The sequence below is a fragment of the Lolium rigidum genome, chromosome 3 (assembly GCF_022539505.1).
Source record: "Lolium rigidum isolate FL_2022 chromosome 3, APGP_CSIRO_Lrig_0.1, whole genome shotgun sequence".
NCBI classification, from domain to species: Eukaryota; Viridiplantae; Streptophyta; class Magnoliopsida; order Poales; family Poaceae; genus Lolium; species Lolium rigidum.
Window position 1 is genome coordinate 317,798,518 of NC_061510.1, and position 21,440 is coordinate 317,819,957.

A 21,440-nucleotide genomic window follows, 5' to 3' on the forward strand; every position below is an offset into this window, starting at 1 on the left:
CAGCAATGTTGAATAGTGTCTTACGAAAGTTCAGTTTAGTTTCGCTACTAAAATCAACGATGGCATTTATTTTTGGTGTGTATTGAGACTTCGTCATGGCAAAGGGATCCTAGCACGCTGGTAGCCTCAAGAAGGTCGTGGTGGAGCTCCGCCGGCAAAAAGAAGGCCATCTACGATCGAGGTCACAGCAATCGGCCAATGCCCAGTTGTGGCTATGAATGTACTTAACCACCTAATAAGAAAACCGAAATTGCTTCACACACCACATCCGATCTCTGTACAGCACCTCCATAGCAAAAGCACAACACTAGTAACTAATTCGTGCGCCCTTTGCCCAGTCCAACAAGGGCCATCTCTGAATTTCATCCGCAGCCAATATAACTGGACATATCTAATAGTCTGACGGAAACGCATGCATAATGATAATGATCGTTTGTGGTTGGGCGATCAAAATATGCGCTGCACCCCCGATGTATAGCGATCGGAGTGTCCGCCGAGAGGTAAACGCGGTTTAAATTTGCGTCTAGGATGCCTATGGGCGGACGCTGCTCGGTCGCGCCGCGTGACCGCTGGCTTCTCCCACGGACCCGCCTGGTAGTGACCTAATTCAATGCTTGTTTCGAATGCATCGTTTCGGCGGTCTTCGCTTCCGTGTCCGTGCCGCAGTCTTCGCCATCAAACGAAGTAACGACCCTACTTAGTGTTTTGTGCAACAATTACAACAAAATATGGTGTTCTGTGCAAAAACAAGTCATGGTCGTGGTTCCTTGCAAAACATGCGCCAACATATGGTGTTACGTGCAATTTCCTCCAAGATGGATGACTGCTCGAAAAGTTCTTTGGCTGGCATGCACGAATATATGTCGAATTTTGTTTCTCAAGCTGGTCGACGAAAACTAAATTCATACTCGCACCTTCAAGGCCTCTGCAACATTTTCATCAACAAGGCGGAGATAGAGAGATACAGTGTTGACACACTCTCTATTACCATTAGGATAGCAGTTGATACACCAATGGTGGCCTCCGACCATGAAAGTGAGAGATTGGATTCTCTTTCCATTTGGTGTAGTGGCTTTGGAATGCAAGTAGCGGTTAACCACGAGCAGGTGGTACCCACCGGCCGTGGAGACATTGATGGCATGTCCCACAACCTCACCGTCGCCAACGATAGATACGCCGGCGAACGCCATTGCAGATGAGGGTGAATTCGTGAGTACTGCCGCTCGTCTACCTCGATGCTGCTTCCAAGTTGGGAAACTCGATTGCTGAAGTTCACCAGCGCGATCAGAATTTGGCTCAGATTTTTTGTTTCTTATTTTCTTCCCTCTATAGTTAATACACATTCCACTGTGTATATATAGTCGCACGAACTGCAGGCAACCCCTCAACCCAATCAGACTCTTAACTTGAAGACGAGACGGACAGGAACTACTACTAACACGCGTGAACACAAACAATTATACTCCCTCCGTTCCTTTCTATAGTGCCTATAGATTTTTGGCATTTGTTTCGTGAATATAAGGTTAGTAGCTTAGCTTTTTTCAATTACCCCCTCCCCGTTCAGCTCCCAAATCGTCCAGCTCCCAAAATTGTTATGATAAGTTAGGAAGATATGGATTTCTCAAATTTTACGTTAATCTCAAATCGTTCAGCTAGGGGTCTTGTGTACAAAATACTCTTGCGCTAATTTCCGTGCCAAAAAACAATAGGCACTATAGAATGGAACAGAGGGAGTAGGAAACAAAGCTGCGTCTGCTTTGGTCTCCCTCTGTTCTAGAGCTGTAACTGGGCTTATCACTTATCAAGTTAATATACTTTCACCGGGATGAACAAATGACATTTTTTTTTGGATTGAGATGCGTCGAGCTCCAGCGAGGTTACCTAATTTGAATGGGCCAAGCCTCTCAAAAACGTGTGCGAAATCCGGTAGTACATTCTAATGTGCACCAACTCAAATTTTCCTTTCGTAAATAATCGAATGGACTATCATGGTTGGTGATCGGCACCGAAACAGTAGAAGTGGCTGCTACCTCCTGCTAGAACAGTCCGCCCAAGCAACGAAAGACTATAAGGCGAAGTAAAAAAGAATAATATTTGTCAGGCCGGGTATACCGAAGTCTCAGCCCAGGCAAAACCCAAACTGCGTTTGCCTCTAGTTGCCTCGCAGGAGAAGTTTCATAGCTACCTAGAATCGTACGAGTGTGTATAGCAGGACTAAGAAAACGAAGGTCCGCAACAAAACACAACAGATAAACGTAAGAACAGAACCAACAGATTAAGATCAATATCCAAATGGCAGCAAGTCACATGATCAGGATAATAATCTATAACTCCAGCACGATACCGAAAACAGAAGGAAACAGGTCCATTGCGCGGAGTGCCAAACTTTAACAAAAATGCACGTTGCAAGACTACACTGGGGTCGACAACAATCTTCATTCATCGTCATCCTCATCATCATCGGCGGCACCAGCAGACGAGTTGAGGGCGTTGAGCCTTTCGACGAGACTGGCCTTCCTCTGCTCGTAAGTCAGCTTCTTCAGGTTGAACCTGCATCAAGAAGCCAAGTTAAAATGCAGCTCACGTCATGGTGGAGAAATCTGTAGTCCAAGGTGTTATAATGAACATTACCTCTTGTGTGTCTTGGGAGCCTCCTTGGTTGATTTGACCAAGCTGGGATCAGCACGGATGGCAGCATGAACATTCTTGTAAATTGCTTCCATGTCATCAGCAGAGATTCCCTTTTTGATGTACTCGCTGAAGTGGGATTGGTACTTCTCTGGCTCCTCCTCAGCTAGTGTCTGGAATAAGATGGTGCAGAAATAATAAGAAACAGTAAAGCACCTTCAAACATAACAAAAGGACATTGCCTTAGGTACAACAACAGCAAGAACGCCATGGAATGAAACAGCTCAACATTACAATATCGTGAGCAAGCAATGGTTTCAACTCACCCTCATGTAGGCAGCAACATGTCCTCCATAGATGTACTTGCGGTGAACCTCAGCATCCAGCTGCTTCTCATCCTTCTTGAAACCAGCAAACCTCTTGTCGCTGTGGGGAATGTCAAGACCACCATCCAAGGCTCCCTGTAGCAGCAAAAGATTTACATCTGGGGCTAAGCAGCAAAACAAAAATAAAACAAACACCAAAATGCTATAAAGGGATGCCAGCAAATAGCAACACAAAGATGTTCTGGAAGCGTAACTGAACGATGAGTTAGATATAAATCCATGCAAATAAGAGATGCGAGCAAATCAATAAGAACCATTTTATTTCCTGCGTGTTAACTTGCATATTAATCAAAACAACAAACTGTTCATGGCCTAATGGTGTACACTAACATTAAGATATCTCAAGAATCAAGACTTATGGTGATCCACCCAAACTTTCATGTCAAAATATTCACATAAGTACGTATTTAGTACAAGCATACAATTGTGGCAATACAGCATCACATACCTTAAGTGCACCAAACACACGGTTTCCAGTGGTGGTCCTAAGAAGACCAACATCCAAGAGCGCACGGAAAGGCCTCCTCTCACCAGTAGGATCAACAGAGAAGTCCTCACCAGATGCCTGAACCCAGACAAATTATGTGCTAGTCAGAAGCAGCTAAGATGTATACAATTATGAATAATGAAATGTCAACAAATAAATTATACCTCAACGTTACCCTCATATTCCTGATCCAAATCGCGGACTTTGAGCACACGACGAGCCAGAAGCAGACCAGTGCAGTATGCTACATGATAGATTCAGAAAATGAAATTAGGCACCATGAAATACATCAGGTAAAAGCCACAGCATCCACTTTGAGCATTCCTTCCGAAGATAAAATGTACCTGCTGCATAGTTGGTGAGGCCAACTTCAAGACCATATCGCGGCAGCTCGTGGGAGTAGGCAGCAGCCATCACGATGTCACCAGCAATGGTGGCATGCACGATCTGGGCGCAGACATCCTTGTTGGTGAAACGCACAACAAAGCGGTACTTTGGTGTGTTGTACTTGTTCTTGTCCTGGGTAGTGAGCCTCAGCCTGGCCCTGTAGTCAGTCTTCCCCTCTGGGAAAAACAAAAGCAAAGGGAAGAGACCAAGTCAAAATCACTGTCAAATGAGATAAGTAGCAAAGTAAAATGGAGTCAGGGGATTAAACATACGTCGCCTTCTCCTGTACTTGACCTGGAAACGCTTGGAGTACGCCCTCGACTTCTGGTTCTTGACGAACACCTAGAAGACATATCCAAAAGAAGCACATGAATACACCTCGGTCATAGATGATAATTCTACCCAATATGTCCCGCTATCAGATGGTACAGACGAACATCTCAGCTTAGATATCCCGTGGGTGGGCACAAATAGTTCTAGCAGATTATCAGAAACCTGATTCAAAGCTTACACTACAGAAAGTAAACAGTACTACATAAACAACCCCTTTCTACAGTCAACAAATAAACATGTCCAGAATCTACTGGCCTACTCGTCCATTCACGGTACAGTCGAATCCGGTCTAAGAAATGGAGATTTACATAGGCAGTACGATTTGGGAGAACCCTAACATCACCAAACGATTGGGAAAAGGTGAGCACCAATCAACTCAGATCTAACAGATTCTACGGGTAGGGAGCTTGTTTCCTCCACGAAACACAGGAAAAGCTAGGCAAATCTCACTGCAAGTCCTGACTTATCCCTAAAACCCTAAGCTAGCAGCAAAACCTACTGCAGACATGAAAAACCTAGACCGGCGGCGCACGAAAGCCAGTCGCAACGCGCAGCAGCGCGCGGATCCAAGCAGCAGCGATGGGCGAGGGGGAGGAGAGAGATCGTGGACGTACCATCTCGCCTGCGGGGAGGAAGCTCCTGAGAAGAGAGGCGGCGGCGGCGCGGGGCGGGCGAGAGAGAAGGGCTGGGGAGCGAGGCAGCGTGGCCGAGCTTATATATACCCTTACGTGGGCCTGGCCGCTTGCTGGGCTGAGCAGGCGAGTCGCTCGCGCGAATGTGGGCTTCGACGGTCCGCTAAATGGGCTTCTTTTAGGCTGTTTTTCTCGTAGGCCCGTTAAATATTCTCCGTCCATTCCTTCGACAGGAAGAGAGAAACGCACGCTGCTGTAGAGCAGTTGCTCATTTCTGCGTTCGTCTTCCTTCCATCTCCATCCGGCAAGTGAACGTCGCTGATGGCGATTCCATGTCTACCGACGGCGCTCCTGGCCGGTTTCCTCCTCCTCGTCGCGCCGCCACCGTGGTCCGCCGTGGAGGCGACCGACCACGTCATCGGGGACTCGATCTGGTCCATCCCTACAACCAACGACCACTACCGCCTCTGGGCGAGCAACCGGACGTTCTACGCCGGCGACAACCTCGGTAAGCCGCATGCTGTCTCTTTGTTGTTACCTCGCAGCAAAGAACGCAACTTATTTTGTGTGTGTGTGTGCAGTGTTCCGGTTCGACACAGGAATGTACAACGTGATGCAGGTGGGCAGGGGGGAGTACGACGCCTGCACGGCGGAGGACCCCTACCAGATTTTCGACACCAGCCCCGCCGTCTACCATATCGAGTTCCCTGATGTGCGCTACTTCATCAGCAGCATCGCCAACTACTGCAGCCTCGGAGTCAAGATCTGGCTCCCGTCAGAGAAACGACCCTAGCCTAGCCTTGAATAATACTTCTATGCATTCTCCAGTGTATCCTACAGTACCTACTTCCATTCGTCTCCTGAATCTATCTGGTGATATACACATGTACGTGCTATGTACTACTATACTATCAGCAATTCAGCATTGATTCAAGGGATTATTCCAAGAATGAGCTAATAGCTAACAGTGGAAATGAATGATGATGTGTAGAATGATGCAAAAACCACAAACATATACTTGCACAATCAGTCGTTTAGACAAAACATATTCAGAGACCGTGCATTGTAGTTTCCACCACAAGATTACCATTATAGGAAGCACTCGTACTACGAGGTATCATACTACAGCAAAAGTAGCAAGCTATTCCTGGATAGCAATTTTCAAAGGCAAGGAGGATACAGTCCTGGCGCCATACGCCCCTAAATCAGCTTCTTCATCGATCGCAGCACCAAAACAAGAGAGCAGGCATCTTGGATCCAAAAGACTTGCTGCCAACCTTGGCACAACAACGACAGGTTCCTAGATAATGTACTCCGCTTGCTTACTGCTGTGCGCACTGCACTCTTTGGCCACCGCCGCCGGGCATCTCATCATCATCCTCGTCGTACGCCTCCTGAGCGGCCTGGGCTTTCCTGCGCATCTCTTCCTCGATGTTGTTCACATCATGCATCGTTGTCTCCTCGCATTCATCAAGCTCCATGTCAGTCATCTTGGATGCAGGCTTTGGTGGAAGCACAGCCTCGAGAGCCTTGCACTGGTCAGGCGCCAGGGAGTCGGGGAAGTCTACGGTGAAATGAATGTACAGCTTGCCCTTCATGAAAGGCCTCTGGTACATCGGCATTCCCTCGTCGCTGATTGCCTTGAATGAATCTGCTCAAATTTTCAAAAAAACAAGGATTGTCAGCAAGTACATGTGTAAGCGAAACAACACCACACAAGATCTTACCAGGCTTAACAACTTCACCAGGGTTTGACTTAACGAGCAGCTGCCTGTTGTCCAGATGGGTCAGAACAAGTTGGAACCCACAGAGAGCTTCGGTGAGAGATAAGGTGTGCTCATAGAAGAGATCATCGCCCTTTCGCTTGAACTTGGGGTGTTCCTTCTGCTGGACGACGAATACAATGTCCCCAGTAACAGTATCAGGCTGCAAAACAAACCACACTGTAAATTTGTGGACACCAAAACCATACAAGTGGTACAGACAATCATAGTTTGAACATGCGTACCGCTTCATCAGCTTCTCCAGGGAAGGTGATCTTCTGGTTGTGTTGCATCCCCTTCTCAACATGGACCTCTAGAACCTTCTTCTCCTGATGAACCTTCTCACCCTTGCAGCCTGGGCAGCGATCCTTCTCGTTAATACTTTCTCCAGTACCCCTGCATTCATTGCAAGGCTGCTGCATCTGCTGTATCATGGAAGGCCCCAGCTGACGGATAGTCACTTTCATGCCTGAACCCTGGCAGCCTGGGCACCTCATGGAAGCACCAGACTTGGAGCCCTTGCTGAAATAAACAAGGAAGTATGTTCAAGAGCAGTATTGCGAAAAACACATGGCCAGCTGGGTTACTTGGAAAGGGCAAATAAGACTTACCCCTTGCACTTGGAGCAGAGGACGCTGCGGGAAAGAGAGAGCTTCTTTGAGGTACCATTGTAAAGATCTTCTAGAGAAGCTTTCAGTGGATGAACAACATCCTCTCCCCTCCTTTGCCTTCTGCCCCTGCTGCTGCCACCACCACCTGTTCAGAAAATATACATGTGCAGTTTATTACATTACTGCCACATGTACTATACGAGAGTTCAACGGTCAAAGAGGAAAACAGTTTGTCTTCAAATAATACCTCCAAAAGAGGGCCCAAAGAATGATGAGAAGATGTCAAATGGATCAACTCCACCTCCTCCTCCTCCTCCCATTCCTTCCTTGAGGGCATCTTCACCATACTGATCATAGATCTCACGCTTCTCAGGGTCACTCAAAACCTCATAAGCTTGTGCTAGCTCCTTGAACTGAAACGGAATTAAACAGGAAGCACACCAAAAATAAGCCTTTAATTCTGCTGATCATGATAAACAACAAACAATATACAGGTGCGCTCATTAATAACATTTGAACATTTTCAAGCAAACCGTGTTGAGTTCAATAAACACGTGATCAATCAATTCCAAGAGTAATATTTGGTAAATTTAAACGAAGTCCAGAAGTATAATGACACTGCTAACAAGTAGCAGAGCGAATATTTTTTATCTGTCAGGCATATCACAAGAAAACTAAGAAGCATTATGATACGCATCACGAGTAAGAAAATAAAACTGCATCAGACAGATCTAAGTTGTCAACAGATATAAACCCCCAATAACAACGATGAACTAATAAAACCTCAGAAAAATCAAAACAAACTAGGCATTACAAAGGGAGTCTGCATCACAGCTAAGTAGGGGTAATGCAAGAAACTAAAAGTTCCACAGGGTGTCTTCTGATATAAGCTACACATAAATCAAAAGTGCATAAAGGCGAAATGTCATAAGAATAACCTTAGTCTGAAAAGCAGACTAGACCACTGTGCATCATGTGCATCCACCAGCATGGAATTTGGCACTTCAGCCATGAAGTGTGTAACCAACCCATGCACAATTATCAGCTGGGACATCATGCATGACTAACAGACTATAGCTGCCACATGTCATAAACTAGCTAAGAGATGGGCTCCCATGATAGGGCAACGTTGCCACTCCTAACAAGTTCAATAGCTGAGCACTAATACTCTCTAGGGGTGGTAGGTGAAACATGGAAATTGAACATATTTATCAAAGAAACTAGAAGAAACATCATGCATCTTCTCATGACATTATAGCAAAAAAAAGTCGGTGGCTTTACCTAGCATTCTAGCAAAGCCGTCTAGAAAATGCATTATCCCTAGGTGAGCCACCAAAAATGAGTGCTACTAAGCTGGATACTACCTCAATTACGGTAGAAGGAATTGTTTCCTATGTCTTGTTGGTAATAAAAGCCAGAACTTGCAGAAGGAAATACCCTATCCCTGATCACACCCCGTAAGATCGTGATCATGATCGCATCAGGTAAAGCCCCAACGCACAACCCGAGGTAGAAGACCCTGATCAGCCACCGCAGCTCCTCGAGGGACGCACCGCAAACTAGGAACCCCGGCAGAGACAGATCATGAATCCACAGCGAAATTCGCAGCGCAACTACACCGCAGATACATCTACGCCAACGTGAATACCTGCATCACGCGACCCCATCTATCTACCAGCACAGATCATACCAGATCGCGCCGGACGGACCCAAAAAAAAAGTAGACACGGCAAGCATCTAAGATCCGATCATGGGAGGGAGGGAGAGAGTGGGGCGGACCTTCTCGGGGTCTCCGCCCTTGTCGGGGTGGTTCTTGATGGCGGCCTTGCGGTAGGCCTTCTTGAGGTCGTCCTGGGCGGCGGTCTTGGGCACCCCGAGGATCTCGTAGTACTTGGTGTTGTCGCTCTTCTTGGGCGACCGGCCGAACATCTTCGCCGCCGCGCGCCGCCGCTGGCCTCTCCGCCGGCGGGTGGGTGGGAGCAGGGGAGAGGAGGAGCCGGTCAAAGTGGGGCGGCCGGACGGAGCGAGTGAGAGAGGGTTTGGCCCCGTTCGATACGCCAGGGCTAATGTAGAGCCCGAAATACGTAAGCCGCATTGCGGAGGCGTAGTCTGTGTTATGGGCCGGGACGCGGACCTAGATTGATTGTTGATTTTTGGGCAGGCCCGGGCAATAAGTTGTTAGTCTAGGTTTGGTCGACGGCATGAGATTCAAGCCCAGATGCACCTCCAGCGCTTAATTTGTAAATAAATGTATTGGGCATCCCCTCCAAAAAGAAATTGTATTGTTCAGTCAAGTATATGGTTCATATGAAATCCCTATGGTGTTCTGCTGTTGATTTGTATTGTGTATTTTGTTTTGAAACCCACATTTTCCTTTTCGATAATTATAATTTATGATGAAGTATTAGTAAGTCCGATACTAGTCTATGAAGCCAGATTTATTCTTACCTAATAGTATGTGAACGACAATGCTATGAAACAAAAAAAATACAATACTTCATCCGATCCAAACTAGTTAAGTCCACTTCGTCTACATACGGCTTTCCCTAGATGTGTTTGTTGACGAGTCAATTAAATTGGATTAGAGAGAGTACGTATTTTTCATTATTACAGCTTAAGCAGATAAACAACAACAAATATTAGCAGAACATGGCGGCCCCCTAATGTCGTAAAGTCATGAGGACGAACCTACCCAATATGGCATATGTCTAAGTCCATTTGCATCACGATACATATTGTTAAGCTATAGACGCGTTATCCCTTTAATATCATAACTCTCTTCTCGATTCGATTCATTTGGACAAACACTTAATCTGACTCCCTAGTTAACTCATAACCGAGTTGTGCATGGCCATGGTTCCAAATCAAATCACTCGGGAAGGCCTAGAAAATATATTGCTTGTTAGTGACAGGCCCTGCCCATCGGGAGGGTGATATTTTTTTTTACCACGTCACCAAACTGGCTAGTGTCTTAACACATGTTCAACTACGAGTTCATCGTTGTGAGTCTTTATGCTCTATTGAGTATTTCAATACATAATATATATGGTACAAAGCCTTAAAAATATTTGGAGGAATGACGGAGCCTCTAGCTTTTACCAAGACAGACACTTACAAAATACTGAGTTGGTCGAATGCCCTTCCTATATAATTTTCTCTTATTTTCTTGGCATTTCGCACCCAGCTCCCTTCTTCATTCTCACTCCCACTCTACATCTACGCGGAGTCAATCAAATTGTGTGCCTGGTATCACTCTACGACCTCCCTATACATGCCAAGGAGGCAGTGGTGGACCATGTCCTCAAAACCTCGGTGGTGAATGGGTGTGAGTGATTCACTAAGAGATCTTGGAGGTTGAAGTGACTGCACGGGTGCCCGACCCTTACCGTACACCACCGTTCCAAAGTTGTACAACGCTGGTGGTGCTCCGGTGATGGCGCCAGACAATCTTGATGAGCGTTGTTGTGGAAACGGTTGGGAAACCCCAAGAGGAAGGGGTGATGAGCACAACAGCAAATTTTCACACAGTATGAAACCAAGGTTTAATCGACCAGTAGGAGAAAGGCGTGATTTCTGAAGGTGTTGTTGGCTGACTAGTGGCAGGGCGCACTACCGGCGTCAGCAACAACGTGGAACCTGCACACAACATAACCAAAGTATTTTGCCCCAACTTGCAGTGAGGTTGTCAATCTCACTGGTTTGCTAAACACAAAGGATAAGACGTATCGAGTGAAAAGAGATGTTTGCAGAAAGTAAACAGAACGGGATTGCATTAGAATTTATCAGTAAAGGAAATAGGACCGGGGTCCAGAGTTCATCGGACGTGTCTCTCCATAAAGATAAATAGCATGTTGGGTGAACAAATTACAGTTGGACAATTGATAGAATATCGACCAATACATGACAAAATGATTACTATGAGATTTGATATGGGCACTACAACATAATACATAGACCATAATCCAGTTGCGTTTATTATTATAATCCACCTTCAGGTTATCGTCCGAACCCCTTTCAGTATTAAGTTGCAAACAACAGACTATTGCATTAAGCAATGTGTGTAAAGTAAACAATAGAACTATCTTCGGATAAAATATTGTTGTTTTCTTCCAAGTAGCAACAACACATCTATAATCTTAGAAGTTAAATGTCACTCTCCCAGAAAACTAGAGGCATGAACCTACTATCGAGCATAAATGCCCCCTCTTGAAGTTACAAGTGTCCACATGGCCAGAGTTTCTACTAGCAACGCAGAGCATGCAAGATCACAAATAACATATGACATGAATATATAATCAATCTCAACATAGTATACAATATTCTTCGGATCCCAGCAAACCAAACATATAGGATCACATAAAGATGATCTTGATCATGTAGGGTAGCTCACAAGATCGATACATGAAGCACAAAGTGGAGAAGACAACCATCTAGCTACTGCTATGGACCCATAGTCCAGCTACGAACTACTCACAATTCACTTCGGAGGCGGACATGGCGATGTAGATGCCTCTGGCGATGATTTCCCCTCCTGCAGGGTGCCGGGAAGAGCTTCAGAACCCCCCGAGATGGGTTCTGCGATGGCGGCTGTGACGGAACTTTTTGTGGGTGGACGTTCGGGTATCCAGGGTTTTCCCGAGAAGATGTATAAATAGGCAGAGGATTTAGGTCGATGGGGCGCTTGGTGGGCCCAGACCACCCCTTGGCGCGGGCCAGGCCTTGGTCGCGCCATGGGGTGGTATGGCCGCCCTGTGGCGGTTCTTCGACCCCCCCTCTGGACTTCGTCTTCGTTTCGGTAAAATATTAACTTCGGCTTTTGTTTCGTCCAATTCCGACAATATTTCCTGTACAACTTTTCTGAAATACAAAAATAGAAGAAAACATGGAACTTGCACTGTGGCATCTTTTTAATAGGTTAGTGCCGGAAATCATGTAAAAGTACAACGAAGTGTAGGCAAAACATATATAAATTGGTGTAAAATAAGCATGGAGCATCAAAAATTATAGATACGTTTGAGACGTATCAAGCATCCCCAAGCTTAACTCTTTCTCGTCCTCGAGTAGGTAAGTGATAACAAAGATAATTTTTGAGGTGACATGGAGCCAACACAATCTTGATCAAGCATATAAAGCATTGTGAGCTGGGATCTAAGTACTCTAACATAGGCTTGATAGATATAATTCAATTAAACTTAGCAACTATGTTATATCATGAAGAGTAACTCAAACAAAGATCATGAATAATAGTGCATTGAAAGTAAACATAACAAAGTGGTACTCAATATGTCCTTTATGGAATAGCAAAACGATAAATGCTAGGGCACCTTCAAAGTTCAGAGGGTGACTAGATACAAGTAATTTGAGAACAAGCAATAGTCACAATCATGAATCAATCAATAATAATTTTGGGACTATGCACATTGCACTAAGAATGACAACTATGCTATCTTAATCGGTGCATAAAATAGAAGGTGAAGACTCAACATAAAAGTAAAAGAGAGACTCTTTGCAGAGTAAACAAGATAAACAAGTTTTATAAACCTTTCAAAAAAGTTAGGTACTTATTAGTTTTGAGCTCTCATTGCTCCTATCATAAGCATCTTGAATGGTTAAAGTTATTGTGAGTCAAAAATGAGCTATATACTTGCAAATAACAAGTTGAAAATCTCGTGCCCCTTGAACGCGAGTACCTAAACCTCATGCTACTCAACTTAGGTCCCAAATAAGTTCTTATCATTGTAAGTATACATGTATCATTGAGAACCGCCAACGGGGTACCTCTTGCCCGATGATATGGAGGTACTCTTATGGAGCAATCCCATGTCAAAATGACAAGACAAACATACAGTGAGCATCTCAGTAATTTTTTATTTACTATGGATATAGCTTTTTACTACAAATGCTTCACAGAATGCTCACTATGGCTTAGCTGTAAATTTCCACCATGAATGATGCATGGCTTATATTAGTGGCTCAGACGTTTCCCTAACTCATATACAAAACTACATGGACTTATAAGTTTTCATTTTATTTCGCACCGCTAGACATCCATAGACAAAAGAACATGACATCAACTAAATATAAGTGCAATGTCGAAAGTGTTCCCCATGAAAGCATGGTTCTACTAATTCCCAACTCGCAATTTTCAAACACATAAACTTCATAAGATAGGCACAATGATCAAGATTATTAAGTACTAGAAAGTAAATGTGCCATCAAGTTCGTGAGAGCTTTACTGACTAATTTTCTCATACCAAAATTTAATTTGGAAGATAAATAAAAACATGATGAATTACTTGGAATAGCAATAATGCTACTAGGTAGATATGGTGGACAAAATTGGCAAACTTTGTTTCATGGTGGTTGGATGCACGAGTAGAGATCGTACTCAGCACAGACGGAGGCTAGCAAAAGACTAGGAGCGACCAACGAAGAGAGCAATAATGATCATAATCATGCATAGCGACAAAACATAATCAATCAAAGCATAAAGTGATATTACAAGTCAAAAACTAAATGATCATAAAGGCTTTAGTTAACTGGTTATAGTCATAACACGGTGTAATCATGCGCCAAGTCAACCCAATAAAGGATCAAAGGAGAATACCACAATATTATACTTTCATGATAGAAACAACACATGATTCTTTCAATGACACATTATGCACTCTCAGCCATTTGAAACAAGTCATTATACAACAATAAATACTAAGCATGTGACAAAAATAACATCCAATATGACATGCCACAGTCTAGACAAGCTCCTTTTACATCACTATAGTCATAAAATATTTTACTCGTATCCAACACCAATCAACTTATTTGAAATAACTCTCAGAGATGAAATTCATTATGGACCAGAGAGGTAATCATTCATAAATAAAGAATACTAACGTGCTCTGAAAAAAATTCAAGTGAAAGAACAAGAGCTAAACGCAGTACTAGAAAACTAGAACACTCGCATAACAATAACAGCGAAAACTAGAGCGTTCTATGCAATTAAAAAGTAGCGGGTCTTTATCAAAAACAAATGTGTCGGGATCCAACATATGATACAGAAAAAAAACAAAAATAAAGACGCTCCAAAAACAACACATAGCGTATGAAGCAATAAAAATATAGCGCATAGAGAGATGACTTGTTGCTTTGTTGGCCATCCCCAAGCTTCGACGTTTGTACCTCTTGAATATGTCTTGGGGAGCAGGGGCATCCCCAAGCTTGAGCCTTTATCCATTCTTCATCTTATCACATCATTCTTCTTTCCCTACACTTAAAAATTTCTTTCATACAAAACTTCACACAATTCTTTACTAGCAGCATTAGTACAATCAAAATAAACAAATCCACTTGGGTTAAGTACTGTCAACACCCGGATTTTTAAGTCCAGATGCCTATTATGCCATACATCGCAATCCCAGGAATATTGTTTTTGCGAGACATAATAGATTGATATCACAACACATCATTCATTACATACCATAATCGTCTTACAAATAGAGGATCACATGATCCAGTCTTACAACATAGTGGATCTAGAGATCCAAATACAAAACACATATAGCGGAAGCGAAGTAGCGGTCTTGGTCCATCTGTTCCACAGGCAACTGTTGACGTCAGGAGTAGTCCTAGTTGTCGTAGACGTCCTGCTGTCCATCATACTGGTATTGGTCCTCCTCTTCATAGTCTGGCCATTTGAATAGCCAGGGACAAAGCCGTGAGTACTTTAAAGTACTCGCAAACTAATACTAATGTAAGTACTATCAACTATAGTAAGGGGGTGCTAAGCTCTAGGTTTTTTTTGCATAAAGCCAATTTTATTTCATAATCGTTTAGTAAAAGACTCTTCATGTGCTAACTAACTCAAGTGGGAACATTAGTGTCATTCCCACAACTCTGTTGTGATTCAAATCAAAGTCACCATTTCAAGTTCAAAACACAAGGCACCCTTCACATGTCACATTTTTTGAAAAGGGTCTGATGACGGAACAGTATGGCCTTTCCAACCGTCCATAACCGTGGACGCGGCTATTCGAATAGTTCTACACTCGCGGAGGTCGTACACTTGTGCCACAACATTTGCAATAATCCGTCGTGGTTAATCGGCCCTGATTTATCACACTCCGTGTGCGGACTACCAACCATAACCTTTCACTTACATACCCTAGTATAGGCACCTCTCCCCATGAGCTTGGCCTCCCGGTGAAGACAGACGATCAGCCACGGGAACTGCACGAGGCTTGGGCCGGACATTCACCTCATTTCACGTCATTTCACATCATTTCTTATTTCTTTGGAGGCAGCCCTTGGCATAACCCCGATGACGCTTGTTTAGAGGGAACCCATACTAAGATACATAAACTTCTAGTTAAGCCCTACCCATATCAGGTATTGTGGGGGTACTTGTAAAATTGGAATGGTATCGCATCCGAACCCAACCATCAGTTTTTGTAAAGTTCACCATGTCATTCACAAGTCATAATCACCTTCAAAATCTTTCAATAGAATGACTCATCATTCCAAGGTTTTCAAAGTCATTTCATTTCACAAGTTCCCATCTAGAGTAGTCAATTTTATTTGTTAGCACTAGCAACTAGTCATGAGGGGTGCTAACTAGCTTTGATTGTTCTAGGCTAACTTTGATACTCTTGTAGTACTCTATCTCTAGACCAAAGTTAACAATAAAAGCAAGTTATAATAATCAAAGTAAAAGCTTGTAAGAATAAAACTTGGGATGGGATCATGAAGCATAAAGTAATTGGTGAGTGTGCCTTGCTCTAGTAGAGCTTTACACTTTGCAAGAATATTAGCTTGCAACATTATAACTTGCAATAGTCTAGCTTGCCTTGGTTGAGGTGGTGGTCAAAGTTCTCTTCTCCTTCCTTTTTGTAGAAGACCTCCTCCTCCTGATAGTCTCCGGTACTAGCGTCTAAAATACAATACGGGGATACAATCACCAAACAATTCATTGGCTATTCCAAACATCACATATATTCACACAAACTATTCTATTCACACAATTAATACAATTTGGTGCATTGGTGGTCTTGCTTTGAGGAAAAATAATTTCCTCTCATTTTATATGTAAATGATAGTTTCCATATAGTTCTTGAGGAATAATTTCCTCTCATTGAATCTTCTTTAAGATTTAATTTCTCAAACCATCACACATGAATTTATGTTGACCTAAGTCAACCATTCATCATCATCATTTGAGAAAATGATTTAAATGAGGTAGAGATACCTCATACTATTTGACAATTCTACCAATGATTTAAAATCTCCAAATATTTCATACGAGAGCATTTGACCAGGGGTTCAAACTTCATGTGAAAGTACTTAGGGCAAGATTTAAATGAAGTGAAACACTTCATACAATTTACACAACTTAAACTAGCATCACACATTACTATGAAGTGGGTAGATGTGTTTTTCTTATTTAAGGAAAAATAATTTCCTCTCATACTAACTTAGGTGTTACTTTTAATTACTTAGAGAAATAATTTCCTCTCATTATCTTATTAAAATTTAATTTCTCTTATGAATAATATATGACCTAGATTGACCAAAGTCAACCTCTTCATACTTATCATCTGAGAATATGATTGAAATGAGGTTCCATACCTCATGTCATTTAATACTAACATGGTAGTGATTTAATGTCACCAAATAACTCAATATGAGATTTTATAGACCATGGTCACTACCTCATGTTGAATTACTTGAGAACAAGATTTTAGATGAGAGGAAAACCTCTCATATGATTTAACACATAGTTGTAACTAAGTTAAAAACTACCATTAAGGTGATTTAATATCATCAACAATTCATATGAGACATATATGACCAGAGTCTCTACCTCATTTTGAATTGTTCATGACAAGATTTAAGTGAGAGAAAAACTCCCCTATGATTTATTAATAGTTTTGGACAATATCTTTGACTAGAAATAGCCATATAGTTCTTTAATTAATCTATGCCATGATCATTCAAAGTAAGCATGGTATATTTTTGCATAAACAATTAGTACAAGTGAAATGTGAATTATAGGAGTTGGAATTAACTCAAAAGCATTTTTGGTTGATTTTTAATAATTATTCTAAGGCAGAAAAGTCCGTGTCTTGTTTATTTTGCTACATTAATTCTACAACAGATATGGGTTTGAATCCAATGGCATTGTGTAGAGAAAACTCTAAGATTTCCAACAATATATAATTCATCAAATTTAGTTGGGTAGATTTGATACTATTTAAATTTGAAAAAGCATCTGCCAGGAATTAATTAAATTTCCAAAATTTGAATTCAAACTTTGGGCTTGCGCGGGAAAGCATTTGGGCCGAAACGAGGGGAGACGAACTGGGCTGGCCCAGTAACGCTCGGTGCGCCACGGGCCAACTGACAGGGGGCTCCACATGTCAGCGACTGTAACTCACCGAATCGGTACGGGATGCTGAGAGGCGTTGGATCAGAAGAGGATCGTGCGGCTGTGCGTCTTCGTCGTCGTCGGGGAGAAGGGGCTGCTGCCGCGGCGGAGGTAGGGGGTAGACGGCGAGCTGGGACGTCGGCGAGCGGTGGCGCTGATGCAGGGCGACGGTGTCGACGACGGCGAACTCAACGATGGTCGCCGGAGCTCCGGGGGTGGATGGTAGCGTCAGATTGCTCTGCGGCGGCTCACGGGCGGCAAGGTGGCAATTGGCAGGCGGTGGCGAGCAATGTGGTGTGTAGAGAGGGCGAGGAGGCTCAGAGGAGGGAGGGAAGTTGCTTGGTGTGCTCAGAGGAGGAGGAGGAGCGCTCCTTTTATAGGTTGCAAGATGGCCGGGCGGGGTGCGGCAGGTTGACAGCGACACGGCGTCTCCGGTGAGGGAGAGGGGTAGGAGGGAGCAGGGTGAGGTAGGCGGCAGCACTGCGAGGCTATCGCACGTGCTAGCTAGGTGGGGGACGTCCTGGCGAGCGCTGACGATGGCGGATTCTGGCGGCACAGACGCGGGGATCCGGCGGGCTGGTCGTCGGCGACAGGGCTCGCGCGGGCAAGGGACCGTGTCTGGTGGGTTGTGGTGGCGACGGCGAAGCTCAAGGTGCTCCGAGGTGGTCCAGGGGAGGCGCATAGAGATAGGGCGACGCGTGCTCTGTGGTTGTCCGTGGCGCGCGCACGACGCCCTCGGCATGGCCCTGGGCTGATCTGGGCGTGACGCGTGCCATGGTTGTGGTGCATTTCTCCGGCCATGGCGGGTATAGGTAGGTGTAGGAGGTCGAGGTGGAGCTCCAGGACATGGTGGGCACGGCTGGTGAGGGAAGGAGAGGAGGGATGCATGTCCATGTGTGACATGGCCGGCATGGCCATGCACACACTAGGTTTTCTTGTCCCCTTAGGTTTTCTGTGGGTTGGCTAGGGTGAGAAAGGTCAAGGGAACAAGGTGGAGAGATTTGGGGCCGGGTAGGGTTAGCTAGGACACTATTTCAAATAGTGTTGTATTGTTCCATAATTGAATTTTGATGTAATTCACCAAATTTGGTTTGATTCAAAAGGTGGCAAGATTTGGAAATGTGGTATTTAGTTGAGTTGTATTTGACCAGAGACAACTATATGTGGTGGTGGAATTTTAAAAAATCAAAGCATAGCAAAAAGTGACAAAGTGAGATTGTTGATCATAATAAAAAGTCTCAACTTTGCATGAGCCTAGTTTTTGATCCAAGATGAATTTGGCATGGTGGTCTTCACCAAAGTTGTTCACCTAGATGTGCTCTTGGATGACATGCAAAGAGTTGGGAAAGTTTAGTTTGAAAAACTTGAAATAGAGAGGCTCAAAGTAGTGACCAGAATATAAAGGGCAGATTTGACCATTATTGTATGTGAGCCAATTTTGAGTTTGGATTTGATTTTAATTGTGTTTCTTTGATTTCAAAAGTTGTAGTAAGTGTTTAGTAGCATAATACACTCATGGTGAAGACTAAAACGGTCTAGGGTCAAAATTTATAAAGATGGCATAAGCCATATGTGAGGGTTTTGTGAATTTCTAACTTTTATTCTTTTATTTCTCTTTGCTTCATTTTGACAAGAGTGAGGTTTATTTGGTGTTAAATTGAGTTAGGTGAAAGGTTCAAACCATTTTGAGGCAATGGAGGTGGCTAGGTCAAGATTTGATAATTTGGCTAAATGTGTATGTGAGTGAAAATGGAATTATCTCACTATTTGATTTCTCTCCATGTGATTTGACTTTTCTTGACTCTAATGTGATTCTTATTAATTTAGAAACATTTTCAAACCATTGAAACCATTTCAAATGGTCTTGCTCAAAGATTTGTAGAATTGGCCTTAACACATGAGAGGTGACATGTCAATTTTCATTATTCTTTGTAAGTTGTTCATCTTGCTTTACTTGGGCATGGGTTAGGGTCAATTTAGGATTAGATTAGGTTTAGGGATGGTTTCACACCATTTGGTCAAAGTAGAAGTGCATAGGACAAGAATTGGTGAAAATGGCTATGTGTCACATATGCCTCCATGCATATGTGGCATTTGATTTTTAAGTTGACTAGGCTTGACCCAATTGATGTTGTTGAGTGTTGAAATGGTATATAGGAGTGATCCAACCATTCACTACAAGTCTTAGGGTCAAGATCCTCAATTTCACAAAAAATTTGATATTTTGCTCTCATATGTCTCTATGCATATGTTTGATTTTATTTTAATTCTCACTTAAATTGGTTGGTAAGTACTTGGTTGAGTGTGTTGAGGTATTTCCAATCATTTACACAAGGTAAGCAAACAAAGTTTTAGTATTTACACAAAGTAGCCATGGGCTTGCATATGCCCCTTTTTCTTATTTAAGATCACCTCTTTTTGTTTTGGTTTTTCAAAGATTTGTGACAAGAGAGATTAGGTCTAGGTTTTAGTGGGGTTCACAATGGTTCACCACCATTTAGCAAAGTAAGAAAAATAGAGTTCAAAACCTCCATATTAGGGCTATAGGCCCACATATGTATTTTTCTTCTATTTTGGTTTCTCAAAATAGGTCCAAAGGATTTTTGAGGAGGTTAGGGTTTAGGGTTTTTCTTATTGGATTTCTTTCTCTTTTATTTTATTTGGTTTGCGATCTTCACCTGATCACTTTAAGGTTTTAGGGTTTATCACATAAGCATAATGACACTCATCATGGCAAAAACACAAGTAATAGGTATGAGCACTAAGCATAGCACTCTATTTAAGAAAAGTTTTTGTTGGTTCTCATTTTTGGAAAAAGAAAATTTATTTTCTCTTTGTTTTGAAATTTGGGGTGTTACAAACCCTTCCCCCTTAAACAAATCTCGTCCTGAGATTTTAAGAAAAGTTAGGTTCCTAAGAGAGATTGGGCGATATGATTTAACAGGAAGACATACTTGGTATGGCCTGAGGTGCTTCTTGGGCTTCAGTGGCAGTCATGTTGTAGTAGCGGCCGTTGTTGTTCTGGTTCTTTCTTGCGGCAAAGCGGCGTTGGTTCTGAGCAGGTGCAGCGGTGTTGGCGGCAATCTTGGTGAGTCTCTTGGGGCACTCATTGGAGTAGATGATAAGATAAGAGGGAAATTTCTATGGTTTGTTTGAGTTAAAGTTCAAGAAGTTTCAAAAGTTCAAAACTTGAAAATTTGAGTAGTGTTGAAGGGGTAAAACCAACAACACTTTTTCATTCATACCAAACATCACACATTACAATTCTAACACACCGTTGGTTTGAAGAACCATTTATTCGCTCTACGATACAAGGGGATCCTGATACAACTCACACCTACTTAAGTGCTGGGGTGATACTACTCTTCAGGGTGGATTCTTCGTCTTCACGGGTGCTGTGCTTGGCGAGAGGCGAGGGCGTTGTCCAAATCCCTGCGGGTTTTGTACCGCCTGAAGTCATGGGGTGCTACATAGGGGTTCATCTCCGTGTGCGGAGGTATGGTCATCGGTCTTCCCATGGGATCATGTCTTGGGTAGTAGATGAAGCGAGTGTTCTTAATCTTGTTCTCATTTTGTCCACACAGACGGAAAATTGCTTCTTGCATAGCTCTGACTAGTCCTTCCTTCCAAGTGTTTCCCGTTACGAAAACCGGATGGTTTCCCATCACCGGGCTCCAAGCTTCCTTCGTAGATCAGTAGAAACTTCCCACTGAGGTGGTTCTCCGGAGTGGTTGTTGAGGGGTATTCCGAAGAACTCGGGATACGGGTGTCCTAGATATTCCACTAGTTGCTT

General features: G+C 43.3%; 3 protein-coding genes across 3 annotated transcripts; 1 reads left to right on the forward strand and 2 right to left on the reverse strand.

The window, feature by feature from the left end:
- Nucleotides 1-2,256: 2,256 nt before the first annotated feature.
- Nucleotides 2,257-4,898, reverse strand: LOC124699930 (60S ribosomal protein L5-1-like). Its single transcript, XM_047232148.1, has 8 exons — nt 4,836-4,898; nt 4,161-4,230; nt 3,846-4,064; nt 3,666-3,745; nt 3,463-3,579; nt 2,955-3,089; nt 2,632-2,801; nt 2,257-2,550 (listed from the first exon to the last, which is right to left on the reverse strand). Exons 1-8 carry the CDS (start codon nt 4,836-4,838, stop codon nt 2,436-2,438), a joined length of 909 nt encoding a protein of 302 aa, XP_047088104.1. The 5' UTR covers nt 4,839-4,898; the 3' UTR covers nt 2,257-2,435.
- Nucleotides 4,899-5,174: 276 nt separating this feature from the next.
- Nucleotides 5,175-5,729, forward strand: LOC124699931 (umecyanin-like). Its single transcript, XM_047232149.1, has 2 exons — nt 5,175-5,361; nt 5,435-5,729. The coding sequence occupies exons 1-2, from the start codon at nt 5,175-5,177 to the stop codon at nt 5,644-5,646; spliced, it is 399 nt and encodes a 132-aa protein (XP_047088105.1). The 3' UTR covers nt 5,647-5,729.
- A 117-nt stretch (nt 5,730-5,846) lies between these two features.
- On the reverse strand, nt 5,847-9,213 carry LOC124703770 (dnaJ protein homolog). The gene is made up of 6 exons (XM_047235991.1): nt 9,007-9,213; nt 7,475-7,640; nt 7,228-7,372; nt 6,862-7,138; nt 6,581-6,779; nt 5,847-6,504 (listed from the first exon to the last, which is right to left on the reverse strand). Exons 1-6 carry the CDS (start codon nt 9,154-9,156, stop codon nt 6,176-6,178), a joined length of 1,266 nt encoding a protein of 421 aa, XP_047091947.1. The 5' UTR covers nt 9,157-9,213; the 3' UTR covers nt 5,847-6,175.
- Between the last annotated feature and the right edge of the window lie 12,227 nt (nt 9,214-21,440).